Source organism: Corapipo altera, unplaced genomic scaffold (genome assembly GCF_003945725.1).
Source record: "Corapipo altera isolate COAL_440 unplaced genomic scaffold, ASM394572v1 114, whole genome shotgun sequence".
Lineage (NCBI taxonomy): Eukaryota > Metazoa > Chordata > Aves > Passeriformes > Pipridae > Corapipo > Corapipo altera.
The window spans coordinates 802427-824622 of NW_020885009.1; the positions used below are offsets into that span (position 1 = coordinate 802427).

General features: G+C 40.9%; 1 protein-coding gene across 1 annotated transcript in view; it reads right to left on the reverse strand.

Moving 5' to 3' along the window:
- Positions 1 to 14833, reverse strand: part of ABTB2 (ankyrin repeat and BTB domain containing 2) — a 117612-nt gene extending 102779 nt beyond the window's left edge. Inside the window, exon 1 of the mRNA XM_027667393.1 lies at positions 13761 to 14833. Within this exon, the coding sequence (XP_027523194.1) occupies positions 13761 to 14622 (862 nt within the window). The 5' untranslated portion in view covers positions 14623 to 14833. The remainder of the gene's footprint in view (positions 1 to 13760) is intronic.
- Between the last annotated feature and the right edge of the window lie 7363 nt (positions 14834 to 22196).

Sequence of the window (22196 nt, forward strand, 5' to 3'; positions counted from 1 at the left end):
TTATGAACTACTATATATTAACAATCACACAAAGCTGACTGTACCCTCCCAATAAAGTGAAAAATGCTGGTTGAGAACACTCCTTAAAAGCTGAATGAGCCCTTGGTCCTGTGATTATGATTCCACTTTGCTCTGCAGGAACAGAAAATTGTGTTATTAAATAATTACAGAGTAGGTTTCTCACCAGATCATTCAATCTTTTTGAAAAGTCATCTACTGATCCTTTCCTCCATCTCAAAACTAATCTAGGTTTTAATGGTTGATCCATTTGCTCACAGTACTCAGAAAATCTCTGCAACAAGTAGATGTGACTATAATGTAGTAAGTTCTCAAACCATTAGGGCTACACAGAGGATTATATAAGAAAGACATTGCCAAGGAACTCAGGAGTTTAAACACAGAATAAATTCTCTCGTAAAATAAGCACTGGGATTTGAGGGGAGAAGAGATGGAGAAGCTGGTTTATGTACCTTCCCCCCCCCACAAAGACTTTTAGGAAAGTGAGAACTTTTGTGTTGGCGAGATTGAACAGAGTGAAGAAGCCACTAGTCCAGGACAAAAATTTATACATGGCAACTGTGGAACACAATGAGAGTTCAGTTTTCCTTGTGCAGGTATTTATATACAGCCTCCTTCTACTCCTAAAAATGAATAAATAGAGCCAATACTTCAACAGGGATCTATTTTGCTTTACTCCTTATTATAACTTAATTTGATGCTCTTAACCTGTAGATCTGAATACATAACATACATCTTAGGATTCCTGGCCTTCTGAAGTGCACAATAGATGCAGTACGTTTTTTTAAATAATAACTGAAGGTCAAGCTCAGTGATTAATGGGTTCTTTAATGTGTTATGCTGATTTTGTTCCAAAATAAGCAGCTGCTTTATGTGACCTGCTTAATTTCAATAGCAAAATCACAAAAAGTAGAAGAAATCACTCCCACATGAGTCTCCTAAAGCTCTTGCTGTTCATCACAGAACAACCTGCTGTCCCTGAACAACAGAAAAGTGTCCTCAGATGAACCAGTCCTATAAAATACTATATATTTTTACAGATATTCCCATAGCAAGCTCCTCAGTAGCAGCTGAGCAAGAAGCAAGGCTAGGAGGGCAGATGATTATTAATGCAGATCCATATTCAGACCCAAAAGTCAAACTAGAATGTGTCCATCAATCCCTAATTAAGATAAATCACATAAAACTCCTGTTGTCTTCTAGAAATCACTGTGGGTGATATTCAGCTGCAGCCAACCCATGCAAACTCCATGAATATTTTAAAGAAATATTGTGTCTCTCCCTCCATAACTGGCTCAAGGGAGCTGACAACAAAAGATCTCGTACCTCCAAGCAAAATACAGATTGAAAATACAAGTGACAGTAGCTTCCCACCATTGTGGAATATCAGAAAGAGCTGTAAGCCACCCCAGATTGTTCCAATCAGCCTTACTCAATCACTCGAGCACTTCTTTGTTATGCACTCTCATCAGAGAAATACTTGGCAGTGTTCACACGGAAATCATCAGCAGCTTTTTGGATCACTTCTTTTACTGGAGAATCAGCCCAAACTTTTCAGAATGAGGATGTTTCACTAGAATGCTCTTTCAGAAATACAATGCTCTGCTGAGGATTCGGGCAGGTGGCTTGGCTGAGACAGTTTGCCATTTGACAATTGTTTCCAATCAGATTGAAAGAAAATAAAAAATAAAAAAGCAGCAAGTCTTTTTGAGATATTACACAGGGAAAAGCAGCAGTTACTAGAAGGTATGGGGTCATGGAATAGACTCCTCACTCACTGATCCCAGCCCCAGGGTTAAATGCTACCCAAGTTATTTGATTTCTAAATGAGATTAATTGGTATCTCTAGTCTCCTTCTTGACAGACACATCACCACTGCATCCAGCAATATTTGGCACTGTAGCCTTCACCTTCCTCCTGTTCACAGTTCCATTCTTTCAAGCAGCTGAAAAGGGACTACATAGCCAAACAACAGCTATGGTTGGAAAATGCCTGGAGAACAAACTACCCTCTTGTATGGTCCCGTTCAGACAGAATTAAAAACCACAGATGGGCCTGGGAGAAAAAGTTTTAAATCAGCTTTTTTTGCCACAAGAAGTTTGCTGTCCATCCTGAATGTGTCCTCAGTGTTGTTTTGTTGCTATTTTTTAGTAAGGGAGCATCTTCTCTACAAAAATGAAATTGGAAACTGATGGAGAAATTCTCCAGTCCCCCTATATGTCAAGGGAGCATAAGCTGCCCAGTCAGACACTGCTCTTCAGACACACTGAGAGCTTTGCAAACTGTGCAGTTCATTACACACAGATTATTGTGCTTATCTCTCATAGACAGATAAGAAAACTTTGCTCTCCAAAGCAAATCACTCCAGTATCCCCTGTTTCAACCTAAGAAAATACATGGACAAGTGACCCTACGATCTACCCAGAGCTAAAAACTGAGCCAGCTCCACAAGCCAAACAGCTTCTGCATCCCTGTCACTTAGTGGATCATACACATATACTCTGAGCTCTAGATGTTTAACTAACACACAAAATCCCTGAAAATCCTCCCTGAAAATAAAACCAAACCCCCAAAATGAGCCCAGGGAAGCAGAGGTAGGAGCTGCTCTTTTGTCTGACGTGCCCAAAGCTCTGTGGCTCCTCCACATATGCCAGGGACCCAGTTCTCTGCTGCTTTACTCTCCTTTTAGCTCAGCACAACCAATTAAGTGAGGGTTGAATCAGGCCCCTGGTATATAAATGGACCATTTGAAGTTACACACGTTACTTTACCTGGAAAAAATTCCAGCTTTTAAAAAATGAGCATATAAAATATAAAAAGACATTGAAGGCACACACAAGGCAGCTTTGCTTTGCCCTGCCTGTTCAGGAGAACAGATAGCCTGTTCTCTGGCTCTCTTTTAACTGCAAACCTTATACTAGCTGTGTGTATTTTGGACCCTTTCCCATCCTACCATGATTTCCTGTCTGAGTCTGCAGCCCATGGCAACAGCAGAAAATTGGGAGTGTGGGCTCTGCAGATGGTGGAACGCCAAATGCCCTGTGCCAGCTCAGTATCTTCTGCCATAACTTCTGCATTATCTAAGGCTTGGTTGTGTGGCAAGAATTACCTTCATGCTAATAAATTATATTCATTGGAATTTGTAAGTTGTGCTCGCCTTAGGGGAGGCTCTGGCCTTCTGCAGTGAACGTGAAAAACCACAATCACACAGCCTTACACACACTATAAAAGGAAAATGATCCTCTGAACTGCTGTGGAGGTAGAGAAAATTCACACAGTTTTATCACACAATTCCAGCAGGTCACTGAGACTGTTTAAAAACAAAGGAACACAGTCCCTTCCCCAAATTTAGGGATGTGCAGCATATACAACATGCCACAAAACAACCTACAATGAAAGCTGCATTTTCACATGTCTGCAAAAAAATATGAGACCCAAGAATACACACACAGGGAAAAGGTGCCAGAAACAATTCCAGGGTTGTTTTCCATTGAGAAATGTAGTGTTAAGCATGAATCTTCCTCAAGTGGCTTTAATAAGAGACTTTGCACCTGGGGAGTGGCAGGGGGAAGGCCACACTTTTTCGAAGGAATAATATTAATAAAAGCACACCAGTCACCCTCCTTACACGCACCAGCACAGCTACAAAACTACCTCAGTGCACAGATGCTTTAAATCCCCCCTGCTCCCTCCCATATAAGAGGACATCCAGGTTTTCCATGGAATGAAGGGTCATCATCAAAGCTTCTCCCACCTCAAGGTGTAAAGCTCCTAAATTTATTGCAAAGTACTAAAACAAAACTACCTCAGACAAACACGTGGCCTCAACCCAAGTGCTTTCAGACCAGGCAACTGCTTCAAAAAGAATCCAGGTTTTTTCTGATAAGCAATAACTGATCAGTCCCCTATTAAATCTAAGGGAAATTATTCCTTTGGCTCTAGCAAGGTTAAAACTTGAAGGTAAGCAGCACTTCCCATATGGATTCTGAGCTTCTTTCAGTAACAGCATTGACAACAATTCCAACAAATTTTGTACTTGATGATCTTACTGTCATCACCCCCCCAAACATCTTTTCAGTTCAAACAAAACTGATACTCACTGAAGCCAAAATTTCCACGTATACTGACAAAACAGAGAAATTTTCATAACACTTCCTGGAAAGAAACACTTTAAAAGTCTTTACATATTGACAATAGAATTAAATGGTTTATTAAAACCAACAATAAAGATAATAATGTGTCTTGGTTGCTATTGTAGTTTCTCATCTTCTTCCCTCCCCTCTAAGTTAAAGTATCCCTTGAGTGAAAATATCCAAAGGCACCTTATAAATTTGATATAACAACTTAAAAGCACCAGAAAACATGCTAAGAACATAATAAAGCTGTATCAATTCAACTCTGGAGTGATTTTTATGATCTCCAGACTAAACAAAGCTGCCAGTGCAAGCTGAGCATTAAAGGGGGTGGGGGGTGGAGGGAAGATAACATATAATGAAATGTATTTCCTCTGTGGGGGTGGATATATATATATATATTTCTGCTCTTTGGTTGAATGTTATCTCTTATACTATTATAACAAGCATCCATCCTTAAGTGTTTTGGTTAGACCTGTGGTGTTATCTCAGGAAATGGCACAAAAATTGGGAAAGAAATAAAAAGGAACCTCACAACCTTTTAAGGACAAGTTTAGGGCATTCACCAGTCCATTAATCATGGAGTCACTGTATCATTTAGGTTGGAAAAGTTCTCCAAGATCAGAGTCCAACACTGCCAAGTCCACCATTTCTCATTACTCTGTCACCGATTCTTCCCAAATTCAGCCCACAATAAAACACTCCAAAAAGACACCTCTGACATCAACACTGACTGATGGTACACAGAGGGTGCTCTCTACCTGCTACAAAAACACCACACCTGCTCCCATCCCTGTTCCTCCAGCCCCAGCAGCATCCCAGTACCATTTTCTCATCCATCAGGAAAGGCCAAAACTCTATTTCAGATTTAAAAAAAAAAGGATCATCAGTGTATCATCCAAGAGGAATCAAAGATGAGTTGACTGTCTAAAAGCAACTCAAAAATCAAGTTTGTGTTTTCATCTACTAGTTTTGACACACATGGAGCACTGAATAGCTATTTAAACAAAACATGCAAACAAGAAACTGACTGCTACTAAATTCTATTAAAACATCAAAAATACAACCAGTTTGAAGAAAATATGAGGCAAAACTGGCCTGATTCCCTGCTTTAGCTGTTTGCCAACACTCAACTCTTGCCCTTCATCTGAAACAGTCGCGTGCTTTATTCACAAACAATAAAATGTAAATATTAGAAGAAACTCTATTCACTGTCAACTTGGAACTAATCAGGAGAAAAACCAGAGCTATACAGGATCAAGAAAATAATAGATAATTACGCCTCTGCATGTTTATTTTTTTAATGTATAAATCCCAGTGTAAACACACAGTCATATTCCCTTCTTTATTCTCCAGGACCCAGGCAACAGGCTGCAGATTGGGATAGAAATTCAAGGAACAGAATTACCCAACATGGACTGTAATGTTATAAACACTAAAGACTGGGACAAGCAGATTATGTCTTTTGTAGTGTTCCTTTCCTCTCATCCCTGAAAAATCATAAACAACATTTACTTTGATCTTTCACAGCCCCACAGAAAATTTATCAGTTGTTATAAATTTACATCCACGAACTGAAAAGCTGGTCTGAAATGTTTATTTGGCTTCAGTTCTTTGTCTCTATCCCGTGATTATACCACAAACACTCCTAATCATCTCAAGCATTTTAGTGTCACTACACAAAAATTACAGAAATTGCTTAAGCACATTTTCCACTGTTTTCCTCTGTTTTGCTTCTTCATTTTTGGACAGGGAGAGCCAAATACAGCCCCTGACAGGCCTCACTGGCACTGCAGGAGCTGGTAGTTTGCTCAGTTTGGATGAGAAGCAAGTTAAGTAGCCCTGTGAACATCACACAGGTTTTAAGAAAGAAATGGTCCATGTGTAGTAACTAAACAACCAGAACAAGATGGACAAGTGCTCGGTGCACAACTGACCTATGAGTGTCTGGGTCAAACCCACACAAAGAACACCAAACACTTTTTGCTTGGTCCACAGGAAGGAGGGAAGTGCATTGACAGCAATCCCTGTGACCTGATTTAAAGATGCTCCCAAGGTTACGGTCCAAAGTCTCAGCTCTGCTAAACACCCTTTTCAAGGAAATGTTTCATGTTAAGGTCACAGCAAAGACCAATCCCAACAACTCCTCCACAAACAGCATCAGTAGGACTAGAGTTAATAAAATAACATCATTAAGTAACAGGTCTGGAGCAAATGAGGAGAAGTTTACAATTCTGAGGCTCTTTCATCTGCAAGTAACACATAACAAGGAGGTTTTAACAGACAAGGATTTTACAGCTCAGAATTCCATTTAACTTGAATTAAAACGACTGATACCCTGTGTCCACTCCTGAAGACAGTACAGTCACAGCATTCCTTTTCCTCAGAAGTTACTTCCACACTATTAATTCCACCCCATGTATCCCAGACTCACAAAAGTGCAGCCACCACCCTTGCAGGGTGCAGGCAGACACTTTAATTACAGGTTGACAAACCACCTCAGCCATGCCCTGCCCATCACTGGTCTCTCCTTGCTCCCCTTGCCAAGCTCTCCAAGTCACCCTCTGTTCCCAAACATTTCCTGAGGACCAGGGTGAGCTCCCAGATCCAGCCCAGCCTGTGAGCAGAGTCAGAGGGCAAGTCTGGATGTGTTGGGGTCAAAGGACCAAACCTTTCAGCATTTGGTGCATCTTTTCTTCTTTTTATTATTGCTTTCTTGGCACAAGTCCTGCAACTCCACTTAAAAGGTTCTCTTCACTCAAATGCTTGAAAGGCTGGACCAGATGAACCTTCCAACAAGGTATTCTGTGATAAATCCACAACCTGGAATCCTTAAATAGACTTAGATGCTCTCAAGGTCCACTACATATTATTAAATCTATCTCCTCTTCTGTAAGGAAAAGAATCAAGATTTCTGTTGAAGTACTTTGGCCCCAATTTGTAAATTAAGAAAGCATGAATCCATCATTGTGCTGGATTTACTGTTGCCTCAGGCTTCCTTGGATTTAACCAAATGTCATGTTGGGCACTTAGGTTCAAAATAGCATGTAAATTAACCCCATTAAAACAAGAAAATAATCAGAAATGATTATGTTCATTCTTTTGTTCGTCAGCCTAAATTCCCATTGCTCAATAAGAGCAAACGGACATTTTCTCCTGCACTGGTGGAGCAGAACTTAGTCAGGGAGAGAGGTTTTCCTTAATGTCCAGTGTATAAAACTGCAAAGTCCTGCACCATAAACAATGGAAAAGTGTTTATAAATATATACATTTTACATATATATTGACTTGAAAAGCTTAGCACTGATCAAATGCAAAACAAGAACTAAAATGTAAACAAATAATTATTTCTCTCTTGTTTCCAAACACTCAGAAGATAAAGACAGTGAGAGATTTGCTGGGCACTGTTGGGTATCCAGTGGGTTTATTGTGCTTAGAAGCCTCTGTTTCTCCTCATTTGAATTCCACTGGCACAATGGGCAAATTGCTCAAGAAAAAGTAAAATGTATTGGTCTTTAAGAAAGTACAATTTTGTGAAGATTACAGGATTAATGTTATCTTTGGACTTATTTTTCCATTTTCTTGCATTGCTGCAAAATTATTTCTTTTTAAAAACCTACTTCTAGTTCAACACTAAGATTTTTGGTATAAGCTCCCAAGTGCACTTTGGAGTTTCAGTTCTTTCTGAAGTTAATTAAGTGTTGAGTCCTAAGTCCAACTCTGCAACTCGGTAATTGTGTATTAAGTGAATTTTATAGTCCATTGTAAAGAAGTATTTCCAAGACTTTACTTATATTTCCTGCAGAGGATTTTATAAACTTCAGTGTTTCCTTTGAGTTGTTGCAAACCATTACCACACCAAGCATGGGAGAGGGACAGAAAAAATCCAACAGATTAAAAAAAAGCTTGAAGTGGACCATTAACTGGAGGAATTGAATCATACCAGGTACATCAGCACAAACCAGTATTACAACATGAAAACATTAATACCCAAACAAGATTTTTCAGAGTAAAAAGATCATAATTTCACCCCACTATCAAAACACAATTTATTCAAAATTCACCACTACCCTGTGTTATTGGTGCACTGAATTTTGGAATAGCCCCAAATTCAGTAGGATTAAGATGTCAAAACAGTCAAAATATATATGATATCCATGCTCTGGGTGAGTGCTGATCTCAAGGAAGAGGAGGCAGTGTGGAAAGCTAGAGATCAGTTAGGGAAGTTCATTGACAACCATCAGCTCTCCCCAGATGAGTTTAGATTTCAAATCACGTTTTATTATTAAGAATATGAACACCCAGAGCTCATTCCTCATTTTCTGCTGACACACACACACTAAACAACATGCATGAGCACCCCAAATATCCAATCACTGCTAAAGTTTGAGCTAAAGTAGCATCATTTTTCATCTGAAAAATAAATAAATAAATAAATCAATGAGTCAAACACCAAAACTGTTATAACTTAGGGGTTTACACACCAAGGATAAAATTCTGTGCTGGCCCCAACAGAATTCACTCAGTTCAAACCCTTGGCTTTGGCAGTAACAAGACACTTCAGTCTGGACACAACAAGTCACAGAGTTTTCTCTCCAAAAGATCCCTCTCTCACAGGCCCAGCTCCTCAGTTTCACAGGGTTAAGCTGCCACCAACCCCGATTCCCCTAAAAATCCAAATATAATCAGCATTTGGTAATTATACACTGAGGGAGTTTCAGCTCTTTAACCAACTGAATTGAAAGGACACAAATTTTATTTGTGGAGTAATATCAGCAACATGAAGGATAAATTTATGACAGCACCATTACTTCATTAATGAAGTTTTCCTTTACTATCACTAAAAAAAAAAAAAAAAAAAATATATAGACACAGAAAACTGATTATAAGGGGGGGGGGGGGGAAATAGGCATTTTAGCCTTACTTGAGCTATACCTTAACACGAAATGCACAACTAAAATACAGACAACTGCAGAGAAGCAACTGGTGGTTTGTGTCTGCAGGAGAGGTGAGCATGTACATACATATAAGCATTAATATTTAAGCTTAAAGAATTTGTCCCTGGGGGTTTGTGGATACAAATCCAAGCTCTTGACTGTGGAGAAGTGGAAGCACACAAGGTATGCTGGGGGTCCACAGGTGAATGAAGTCATAATTTGAGTAGGATCATAGCTACAACCAGCTCATCCAACATGGAAATGTGGACAGAAGTCTATTACATTTCTGCCCAGGAATTCCAAAATTGTTTTAAGCTCCTGCTTCAGACACAGTAACAAAATGCAGAGTTATTTATTTTTTTCTTAAATAATTGGCAAGCCACCCACAGTATCATTGTCCTAGCCCTCTATTTGTCCTCAGCGTGGTTTATTGATTGCATTTACAGCTCTCTTCCTGCAAATCCACCCATTCCACCATGTAGTGCTTTCCTCAATAGTTGTGGAGCTGATAGCTTATTAAAATTGATGAGGTTCTAGATGAGGACACCAGTTTGTTCAGTTCAGATAACAAAAGGACATTCTACTTCTTGAAGTGTCATTATTTTTGCTCATGCTGGATTTCAGTACAATACCACAACTACGCTGAAATAACTTTATTACAGACCATTTTGACAACTACAAAAAGGAATTTTTAGATTGACATAGCTTTAAAAATCCTTAATTATTTATTTTTACTAATTACCCTCAATTTTAAAACTGGCTATAGTTTTTAACCTGTATTAATGCAATGAGAAATATAAAAGAAAATGTGCTTAGTGACACTAAATCTCAAGTCCATGTTTGATGTGTGGCAACGTTTAGAGAAGAAAATTTAATTTTATTGAGTCCAACCCATTCCCTCTCACTCCAAGGAAATGTTACATGTTTCTCCCCTCAACCCCTTGCTAAGAAAAATGCCTTAAGACATAAGTAGAGTTTATTTCAGGCTCATGTTTCTACTCCTCGTCAGCTGAGTAGGTTTGTTTCTGGATTAGTTCATCCAGGGAGAACTTCAAGTGTTTGGGCTGAGAGGTACATGGACAGTGTTATCAAATTAAATTCCAACCCCCACCTTTTTTTTTTTTTTAGCAAAAACATCTGTCAACACTTGTATCTGCAGAGCACCAGGATGTGCTGATGCATTAAACAGCACAGCAGGTGTACTGGCAGTCATAGGGGAGTTTGGCCACAGCCAGAGAGTTAAATACAATTTAAGTGCTCTAGTTAATAGGGCAATAATAGCAAAACGTATTTGCAGTGCTGATAGTTCAAATTCTAAAGAAACAAGCACCAAACATAAGTAGGGCAAGGAGAAAAATCGTGATTCCAAGGTAAGTTCATATTTCAACTCATCTCTCAATGAACATTTTAAATTAATAGACTAATATTCCAAACTAGCATGACTTAAAATCTCTGTGAAACTACTGGGTGCATTCTCTACATGAGCTGCATATTACACATCTCTATGTAATTAAAAATAGAAAATAAAATGTGTTTCAGTTTACCCAAGTTTGTTATTTTTTTTTTACCTTCCAGTAGCCACATTCTTCAGTAGCTGCTTATAATTTTTGCTGCTTTTCTTTCCAGCTTGCACTGCATTATTTTTGCATCAGCCCACCTAGACTCCAAGGGCTAGAAAGACAGCCCTTGGAGACATCAACACACCCAGAGGCTTGGCAGAACTCCTTAAGGCCACAAGCTCAGAGAACATTCCTCCTTCCACAGAACTCACACTGACAGCACAAAACATCTCATAGAGGCAGCAGAAAGTTGATTAAAGAACAGCTTCACAGAAAAAGCAAATAAATAAGTGAGCCACAGATTATTATTTATTAAAAAAAATATTAAAATTCCCCCTTAAGCACCTAGAGTTTTAAACTTTACCCTTCACACATCAGGTGTTGATTAAAACACATTTGTTATAATACATAATATTACTCCAAAGCCTTGAGACCAGGGAGTGGACTGTGGTCTTTGATGGGAGATTAGTCACTGAAGAAACACAGGGCTAAAGCTCACTCTCTTGAGAATTTAGGAAGATTTATGTATTTACTTACTATTTCTTTGACTCCAAAGCAGCAGGCTATCCTGATCTAATAATGAAAATGGTATTCCATAGATCATAATGCCAGAAATGTCCATTATGATCATCTCCTGCATAGGACACTGCCATGGATTTCATCCCAAGATTGCAATGCTTGACTGGAGTTAGACCTGAACCTCTTAAGTGCTTTTTATCTCTGACATCAAACTCAGGGCTATAAACAAAAACCCCAACACACACATGCCAAATGTGCAATTTATGAGTCCTCCACTAAAATGCTCTTACTAGAAAAGAAGCAAAAATGACAGCAAAGCAAGTTTTCCTGTTCCTTAAGCAGGAATAAATCCAGCTATTTCACCACCAGATCTACTTCAGATTCAAATTAATGTAAAAAGCAAGATCACTTGAAAGCACTGCAGAGAATGATGTGAATGCTACTCATTTACAATTCCTACAGGGAGAAGAAGAAAGAAGTTATTTCAAGCTTTTTTGCATCCATATAAAACCATTTGTGGCCTTACAACTGCAAGAAAAGCCATTTAGAAGATTCACTGACTTGTGTCAGGTAAAATACTAGTGACAGACTGTCACAGGAAATCACAGGATGCCTTCATGTGCGGTTTTATTCAATTTCCAGACTTAAAAAATGCATCCAATTATTGACAGAATTGATCTGAAAGGCAGGAACAACAAAAGAGGCAACAGAAGCCAATCCTTCTGTGGCCACTGCCTGCCTGGCTTTGCACTGGAGGAGCGTTATCAGAACTGACCATTTGGTGCTTTGAATATTTATAAGCGTTTCCCTGCACAGTCACCCTTCTTTCCATTGAACACCAGCATCCATTCACTCTCTGCACTTTTTCCAAGGAGACTTCTTGGAAATAGATTAAGAATAAGAAATAGATTAAATAAGAAATAGATTAAAAATAGAATAAGAAATAGATTAAAAAAAAAAAAAAAGGGGACTGACTCTTCCTCTCCATTTTACACACAGAACTTGTGTGGCAAAAGCACTGAGCAGAGAACACCAAAAATTGTATATTTTAGTTCACAGAAGCACAATATTTCACTCCAGCTTCCCTAAATAAGGGGAAACAAGTCCTCTTTTTGGACCAGGTGACACGCACTCCCAGGGTAAACAAAGAATTACAAGTGTTTTGGCAGACAGGACACCCTCATACCTCTCTAGTCATCCCTGAGCTCAGAGTTAAAAATGTAGACTCTCTGTTTGACTTTGAAAGTTACAGCTCTACCTTGAAACGGTGCCAAGAGAACATCCCAAAGGGCTCTTCACATTTATTTCACAAACATTTAGTGACACTGTCAGCGGAGGGAGGGCAGATAAAGTGCACAGGAGGGGTTTTGTGAGTACCCTTAACGACAGGAGGTTTCTTACCTTGGAATTTGAGCCAGGGAACACGCACTGCACTTATCTACTCGTGATCTGAATCGCGACATTATTGCTTGGGTATGGGATAATCTCGGGAAATCAATGCACCCACGGAGGAGAAGGTGAGTCAGCCCTGTTTCGACACTGTTTCCTTGCTAACACTCACCTAGGGGGTGTTGTCTCTCCTTCACTTCTCTCTCGCTGTGAGATTATCTTCTGAAAAGACCAAGCCGCTTGGTTTTAGAGTTAAACTATTAAGGTGTTAAGCATGGAATAACCGACCATAAGGATGTGGCCAGAGAAAGTCCCGAAGCTGTGGGTGGTACACAAAACAGCTTCCAAAACTCCAAGTTTCCCTGAATTTTCCACAGAAAAATATGGCATTCCTCAGTGTGACAGTGCAAAATAAACAGAACTGTCACAGTTAAGCCTTCCAAACTGCTCCTCCGTCTTGTAGGAAGATGCCAACATTCCTCTATCTGCTTATTTGTTTAAGTGCTCAAACCTTTGCTTTCCAAAGAAATTACAGGGGGAAGTACCTTAACATCGTGTTATTCTCATTACTGAGGCACCGTCCCACATACTCACTTTGGCAAGCCAAGCACAAGCTCATGTTTACTGCACAAGACAACACAGCTCTCTGCTGAACTAGAAGGAAGCCCAAGTAACACGTAGTTACGAGTTTGAGCTCAGAAACTGAATTTTACTACTCCAAAGAAAAAAGACTGGATGTTGTTTTCCCTCTCTAGGCTGTATGTGGGAACGGCATCTTTAAGATGAAGCTGCAAGACACTCACTATAATAGAAATTTTGTCTAAAAGCAACAGTGGTATTTTCTGAAGAGCAGCTTCCAGAGCACGTTTCATCTTACGGTTACACAGAAAGAGGTTTACACGCCAGTTAAGAGTAAAAAATGCTCAAAACAGCAGCTGGTAGAAAGTCAGATGTTTGTTAGGACAACAGGGCTTGGTTTCCCACAGCTTCTGTGCCTTTTATAAGCTGGGACATCTCAAGAATAGAGCAGGATCATTCTTGCCTGGTAAAGCCGCCGTGCCCGCTTTGCGCACACACAAACCACGACCAAGATGCAATCCAGATGGCAAGAAAAGCCAAGGAAACCACCGAGTCCATAGAGATCAAGGATTTTACTGTAAAGCTCGCTGGTATGAAGACAACAAATCGTAAAAGCTGGGTCTTACCATTCGCGTTTTTCCCACAGATGAGATGCTCGTAAGGTTGCAACACTCCCCAGAGTTCCGCGTCGTTGTTGATAACCATCTCCAGGACTTCGGCTGAGATCTCCCCTCCACCATCCGGGCTCTGACTTGCCAAAACCCTACTCTTAATCTCTTCCACGAGGTTCTCCATGCAAGCCGTCAGGGAGATGGCCGCGTACTCGTGGATCCTCACCGAGATCCTCGTGTCCACCATCCACCTGAAAAACCTCCCCACCGAAAATGTGAGGCCACACCTGGCGGATTTCCCTTTCCTCAGCCCATCTCCTGCGCTCATGCTGTACAGGGACAGCGCCTTGACGGTGGCCAAGACGCAGCTTTCCGACAGGGACCAGCTCTGGATGAGCTTGATGGCGCTCTGCACCTCGAACCTGGTGCATTTGGAGTGCATCACGCTGAGCCGCTGAGCCTCCCTGGAGATCCTGATCAGGGCGCGCCGGAGCAGCTGCGAGAGCCTCCTGACAGCTTCCTGGGAAAAGGTCCTGCCGTGGCCATCTCCCTTCCCTTTGCGAAGGATCCTGCCGATGTCTTCATCAGTCCACGGGTATTCCTCTAGATCCGGCAGCTTAGGGCACTTGGAGAAGATATCTGCGACCTCGGGGTCCTCCGGCAGAACGGTGTTCACAGTATCCCAGCTGTTATTCCTACTGTTCATGGAGCCCGAGTAGTACCACCAGTTGCCTCTGTGCTGAGAAGAGGTGAAGGCTTGGGAGTTGGACTTGGAAGAGGAGAGACTAAGAGACCTGCAGGAATCCCCTGCCCCATAACCAGAGTCCAAAGTCAAATCCTCCAGGGTCTTCAGAGTAGAGCTGTATATCCCAGCCATAGGAAAAGACGGGTTAAAGCCAACCGGCAGCGCAGCGCGAAAGGTGAGGCTGGGGCAGAGCCCTACCGAGCCACCAGCGGCGCGGGAGAAGCGGCGGCAGAGCGGGAAGGAGCCCTCTTCGAGGGTCCGGCTACCTCCATCCCGGCGGGAGGCTGCGCTGGGGCATCGCCAGCCTCGGGAAGGGCTGCGGAGGGTCCGGCGGGGCGGGACGGGAGCGCGGCCGCAGCTTCGGCGCAACTTCCCCGGCGCGGCTCCACCGCCGCATGCAAATAAGGGTCGCGCGGAACCGCCAATCAGCGGCGGAGGAGGAGGCCGGCCGGCCAATGAGGTGATAGGTGGGCGGGGCGAGGGGAGGCCGGGACCGGGACCGGGATCGGGACCGGGACCCCCGTCCCGGCCCTCGGGCTCGGAGCCTGTTCGGTTCCCGGGGCGGGGGTCACCGCTCGAACCGAGGATTATACGGGGCGGCTGCGGAGCTCCCGAATTCCTCAAAGGAGCCTTTGTGGGGTTCCCCCATCGCGGAGCCCGGCACCAAGCGCAGGACCCCGGCTCGTCCCTGCGCGGTGCGAGGGCGCTCCCGCTCGGCCGCACCGGGGAGCGGCAGCGTAGGATGCGGGGTCTGCCCGTGTCTCTGTCTCAAGTCCTTTCAGACTAAAGTGATTTAACTTTAAAATTAAATATAAATAATTACTAAATTAATTTAACTTTGAAATGCACTTTTCACAGCTTCCCACAAGGTGCGCCCCCCCCCCCCCCCCCCGCCCAAAGACCCTGCCATCTACAGCCAGCCGAGCCAGGCACGCAAAGTAAAGCAGGAGAGAATGCATGTCCTTGAAAATGTGCATCCTTGATAATGTCGCAACTATGCCAAAATGTATAAAACTCAGAGAATTGGATTTTTATCTGTTGGTTCAAAAGGATTCCGAATTTTTCTTTCTATTCTTACCATATGCTCACTCTTTGTAGGATGTAAGTGAAAAGATACTTGTTGAAGCCAAAAGAGTCAATTCAAGATTTCTCACAAATTATTCCCCCCCCCCCCCCAACTATAGAGTGGATCTGTAGAACTTCACACAAAACCCTACAGATCTTACACAGTCCTGTAACAAAATGTATAGATCTTACAGTCCTGTAACTTACCTACAGGTTTAAAAAAAAAATAATTGTATACCTTTTCCATAGTAATGTCCCTTACAAGATACAGCTTCCAAGTATTATCAGCTTCAATACCTGGAGAATACCTTCCAAAACCTCCTTTTGTGTTTTTGTACTGCTCTATGTATACCACTTAGTGCCAGTAAGAAATAGATTGCAACTATTAGGCATGAATTAAATACTTGAAAAATCATATTTTACTTATCCACTTCTGCTCACAGGATCAAGCAGCTCCTGTTTATACTGAAAAAGAAAGTACTTAACAGGGTGTACTAACTTTTCACTAGCTGACCCTTAAAACTGATTTTTTTTAAAAAACAAAATATCTTCTTTTATCTTTCTTAGATCAAAGTCCAACTGTAATTCATCTCTCTGCTTTTTCACAGCTTCTCCCCATGAAAGCATGAACATGGAGCAAAAGTTATCTGATAAAACCAGACCTAATTCTCTCAAAGTCATTCCAATTTATTTGGAAATCTTGACACCTCAGCACCTCATTTTGTGCTCCACAGTCAGCTCAGGAATAGATATTTTTACTACACAACTAATACCTCACTCAGGTGCTATTTTACAGATCAAAGCTAACTCTGCTATTTTGTCATATTTTTCAGGTTTGAGCTCTACTTTTAAGAGTTTCAAACCCAGTAAAGACACCAGAGCTGACAGTGCACATGGTAAATAGGTCTCTGAATGTGTGACAAGGCATAATGGATTCAAACCACAGCTTTAAGTCTCATGCATTCAGTTAATACACTGATTTTTAAAAATAATATTTCCTCTCTTACATCTGCATTTAATCCTATATATTAGGTGCCATGGGCCACTGCAGGGCTCTTAAGTGTGATTTTTGTGGGGTGCCCATCTCTCCGTCCCCACATCTCTCCATTACATCCTCAAAATAAGGAGTTTTTTAGGTTTTGTTTTACAAAACTACCTGGTAATTCTCTAAAGATCATACACAGAAAACTCTTTGTTCTGTGTTGCCTCTTTGCAAATGCCTTCCCTAAAACTCATCCTGTTCCCTCTACCCCTTGGGATTCATATCAATCTTAAAAAAACAAGGAAAAATTGCCATTGAGAATCACTACACAGTTAGAAACTGCCATTATTTGGGAAAAATGCAGCTGTGAAATTACTTAAAACTTCCACAAATCATTTTTCTTCCTTCTCTTTATCACACTTCTCTCATACTCCCACACAGTTTGTTATTCCTTCCATTCTGTGCAATTTAACAGCACAAAAATCATCTGGCTTAAGAAACAGTGCTTTCCCACTTCCCTCAGACAGCATTTTCTCATTGTGGGCAGTCACAATTTCACTTGTGTTTCCTTACACAAAACCACTTTGTTGATAAGTTCTTCTCTCTCTGTACTGCAAAGGTATGACCAGAGTTTTCCTCAGGCAAACAAACCTTGGAACAAAAGCCCCCAAGCACAGAAAGGATTTTCCTTACTGAAGATTTAAACCTCAAGCTCCAAGATATTGAACATCGCAAAGAATCCAAGTCACGCATCTAAACACCCATAAAAACAACTTATCATTCCTTGATTTATAAGGCACAATAAGTATTTGGCTTTTTTGCATATGATGCATTAGCAATTGCAAGTTATTTTCATGTGATAAAAGTCAACTTTCTACAAGCAGATTTTGTAATAATCATTTCTCTCTAGAATTAAAATCTTAAGGAAGTAGAAGGTATCAAAAGTCTTTCAGGAACATAAGAAAAACAGGTAAAACACCTAAAAATGAAGGTTCCATTATAAATAAAAACCTGGCACTCAAGAAGCCCCATTTTCCTTCATGTAAAGAGTTCAGATATGAACTATTCCAGCTCTGATAAACTACAGGGTTTTAAAATTTGAATTCAAAGTACACCAGAATTCACCAGAATTTAAAAGCCTCAGCATTCTCTGATACACAAATAGCAACTGAATGAATAGCAAACTTATTTTAAAAATAAACAATTTGTTTTAAAGAAACACAACAGTCAAAGCAAATGTAAAACCCCTGTAGAGTTAATCTGTACCAAAGACTCCAAATCAATACTTCTTGAAGTAACCAATTAATCTGTTACTTGTTCAAAGTTCAGCGAACTTCTAGAAAATAATGTTCACGCATAGACTATTAAGCATAGTTTCTACATCCCATAGAAACTTATTTCAGTCACTTGAAGCAAAGAAGACTCAAGAATTTCCACCAGGAAAAGATAAAAATATTAATAACAGAACTGTCCTCAGCAGAGCTCTCAAAAAAGCTGCTTGAGTGGTACAACCAAGCCTTGGAGCAGTACTTGGAACACACTTGGCAGAGGAGCCCTTTTCAAACCTTATTCCCTGCAGCTGTGGGAGGGAGTGTTGATGACCCCAAAGGCTTAGCAGCTGGGACCCAGTATTCCATGGGTATTTCTGGAAATTTCCTTCTCAAGCTGCTGTCTCTGTCTTGAGCTAGTGCTAATGGCATTTTCCTTACATAGCTACTTAATTCACTACATTTTATCTGCACCATTCAGAGCTAACTTTGTTAATAAACTGGAGCTGTGTTAACAGCTGGTGCCCATCACCTGAAAATCAGGGTGAACCCAGACACCAGAAGATGTGGAGGAAGCAGAGAAGAAGCAGGTGAATCACATATCAGGCCTAAATTAAGTGAAAAAAAAGTTTACTGCAGTTAAGAGAATACATTTTGCGTATTGTCAAAGCAACAGTGATGGAGAGATAACAAAAATCTGGTTTTCTGTACAGCAAAGGCACTCAATTTCTTATCTAACTGGATTTGATGGTCAGTTGAACAAGTGACCAAATACTCACTGCTGACCTCACAACTGCCAGAGAAATAAGAGGAATATCTTCCCAACTGAAGAGAAACTCTATTCAACATGTAATAACTCAAATTCTTCTTCCCTTATTAATTTTGTGAAGAATGGGCTTTGCAAAGGTTATAATACTTACATTTCAGAATGTGTTAATTGGTAATTCAGGTAAATTTGCTTGATAGCACCAATTAAAATTGAAAAAGAGAACATAGAATGTCATGAACGTAGAATTTTAGGTATAATACTACTCCTTGTGTAAACTTTTCGGGTAGGTAGAACTCACTGAAATCTTGTGCAGAGAGTACACTGAAGAAATCTTCAGGATTATTAGTAATAAGTGGCTATTCTACCTTCTCCCTGCCTTGGTTTTATCTGTGTGATTTAGCACGGACTAAATCTACATTTTGCTGTTAACAATTCCACAGAAACACTCCTGCCTAACAAATCCTCCTCATTTTTTTTCCTACTCAAGTGATTAGTCTAATAAAAGACATTACTTGTCCTTACATAACTTGCCTCGCTGATATCCTTAGGCTGTCAATTAAAACATCATTTCTATTTAAAAAAGATCAGCCAGGTAAATTTGCTTAGCATAGGAAATCAGCCCAGATTAGCTTTACTGTTATTTGTAATGACAGATAAGGCAGAGCTTCTCAAAATTAATACTGTCAGGAAATGAGGGGTCATGTCTATCATGACTAATAGTGACTGTTAAGCAAAGACCTTTTAAAAAACATTAATTGTGGAAGATTTTATATAACAACCTGCTTCTGACACACATTTTCATGTATGGAAAGCATAAGAGCCACTGAGAATCTATGAAAATTATCCTTTCTACTTTCAAAAGCTGCCTTTTGTAGTAGACATAATTAAAGAGATAAGTAAGGTGGAATGAATTCTCCTCTAGGGAGGAATAACTACCTGCATCACTATATGCTGGGGGCTCACCAGCTGGAAAACAATTTTGGATAAAAATATGTGGTGGTCCTGTTGGAAAACAAGTCGGACATGAGCTGGCAGTACATCCTTGTGGCAAAAAAAAGCCAGCAGTATCCTGAACTGCACCAGGAAAAGCACTGCCAGCAGGTGGAGAAGGTGAACCTTCCCTCTGCTCAGCTCTGAGGAGACTCAGATGGAGTGTGGAGTCCAGCTCTGGGTGTTTCAGTACAAGACAGACACGGACAGACTGAGTTAGTCCATCAAAGGGACACAAAGATTGTTAAGGAACTGGAGTTTCTGTCATTTATGAGAGGCTGAGATGCCTGGGGCTGTTCAACCTGGACACCGTGACACAGTATTTTAGTGTATAAATACCTGACAGGGGCAGAGTAAAAAAGAAAAAAGATTGATACAGAATACTCCATTTAAACATTAAAAATCCTCACTGGAACAGTTTTCCCAGGGAGGTTATGGAGTCTCCATCCTCAGAGGTATTCAAAACTCAGCTAGAAACAATCCTGGACAAGCTGCTTTAGCTGATTGTGCTTTAGGGATTGGACTAAAAGATCTCCAGAGGTGCCTTCCAACCTCGATAAGAATTCTATGAATTCTTTCCACCGTGAAGGACAGAGAGATGAACCATTTCCAGCACAACTTTCCCTTCCCAAAGTCAGGTTCTCTGCCTACATTTGAAAGCCCTCTCCTCACTGGCATTTCTAACACTGCTGCTGAATCCTCTGATCTTTAAACATTTCTGGTTAATTTAGTTTTTGATATCTCTTAATTCAGCACACATTTTATAGGTGAAACATCTTTAAATCAAACACTAAGATTGAAAGTAGTATTGAAGATGCTTCCTACACTTGTTAGATGCAGGAAATAGCCTCCTTCCTCAGCCACAGTTCCACTTGTAATGTATTTATTCTGTTTGTTTTGAAAACATTTTGAAGTAGAAAAAGCAAACTCATCTTGGAAATAACCAGTGACATTTTACCTAATTTAAAATGCAATCCTCAACAAACACTGGACATTTCTGTCCAGAAATTTGGGTTGTATGAAGACAAGAGGTGACAATTTTACTGAGGCCTCTTTTCCCACCCCTTCTCTTCTCATTTCAGCGCTGACTATTAATAACAATTTTACAGTGCCTGCATTTTCTTTCTCATGCAGGGATGGAACAACTAGAACATTCTGAGAGCCATTAGGCATTACCAAATAGCTACAAATAATGATGTTGTTCCTCAGCATTTAACAGCATTTAACATTCATAACATCCAGCTATAAAGTTATAACAGGATAAACTTCCCCACTCTCCAAGATACTTAACCCTGATATAACACCAGGTCTGCCAAGTCTGTATGATTAGCTACCAGTGTCAAATAACACTTGGGAGGCACTTAAAATAATCTCGGTTATCATGGGATCATACGTCATGTTTCCACTACTATATCACAAACCTGCTGCAGCTCTGGGTGCCAAAATACTCACATATTTGGAAGAACTTCATGTCAAAATTGCACTTATTACCGTGGCTGTAATATTAACTTGTCTCATGAGGCACTTGATAGAGCAAATTAAATGTATTGATGGCACAGGATATGTGTCATGTTTCCTGGGACGCGTGCACTGAAATAATGTTCATGTCCTCAACTCTCTCTTATTAGCCAGGGATACAGTACTGACAATAACATTATCAAGAGTCGGTCACTGTGATCACAGAGTCAATGGAAAGAATAGCCATAGTTAAATATTGTATTTTTCATAACCCTGAGCGGTCAGGAAATTGCCAGGAAGCCAAATAGAGTATTATCCTCTAACATATAAAGTGGATGCTCCAAAGATTATGGGTCCATGCTGAGATTAGTGGTTATATACAATGACAAACAGTGCTGAAAAGAATTGAAGACAAATTATTAGGGGACATTCAAGGGCAAACCCCAAATCCTAATGTGTTCTGCCTTGCCTGGGGTCATTCAGAGCTGCAGTGTTTACTGTGGTACTGACATGCAGGATCTCATTCCACGAGGTTCTTACCGGCTCTCACAAGAGCTACTACTCCATCATAGTCTACACTGGCCGTGTGCATAAATTCAGCTTCCCCCGGTTGTGCTTAGACCTTTGTTTTCCCAAGGAATACGAAACTTTGTAGGATTCGGAGCTGTGCTTTACCGCAGTGACCCACTGTCTCCCTCTTGTGGCCGGTTCTAGCTAATAACGTAACAGCACCGAACGTAAACTGCTCCAGGTTGCCGAAAAAACGTGGAGTAACTGAATTCCGAAGAACGCTGAGGGGAAGGATGGAGAGCAGCTTTCCCGGCGCAGTGTGAAGGGTGGATGTGTGACACTCCTCATGGAATGGGGGCAGAGCCGGGCACGTCCCGTGATGTGGCACCATCACAAGGTTCTTGCCTCACGGAGGGATCAGCGTGAGCAACACCTCTCCTATGTGACTGCTTGGAATAGCTGCAGGATTGCCCAGAGCAGCAGCTGAACTGCGTGGTAATGAAACCACCAACTTTCTATTTATAAAACTAGGAAGAGATGTCTGCTTTCTTTCCTTATCCCAAGCCTAAAGCCTCTGGAATGGGGAGCACCCCTTTCTCTTCACAATATGTTGGCAAAGCACAGTGCCCTGTTGCAGGCACTTGCCCCACAAAGGCAAAACTTG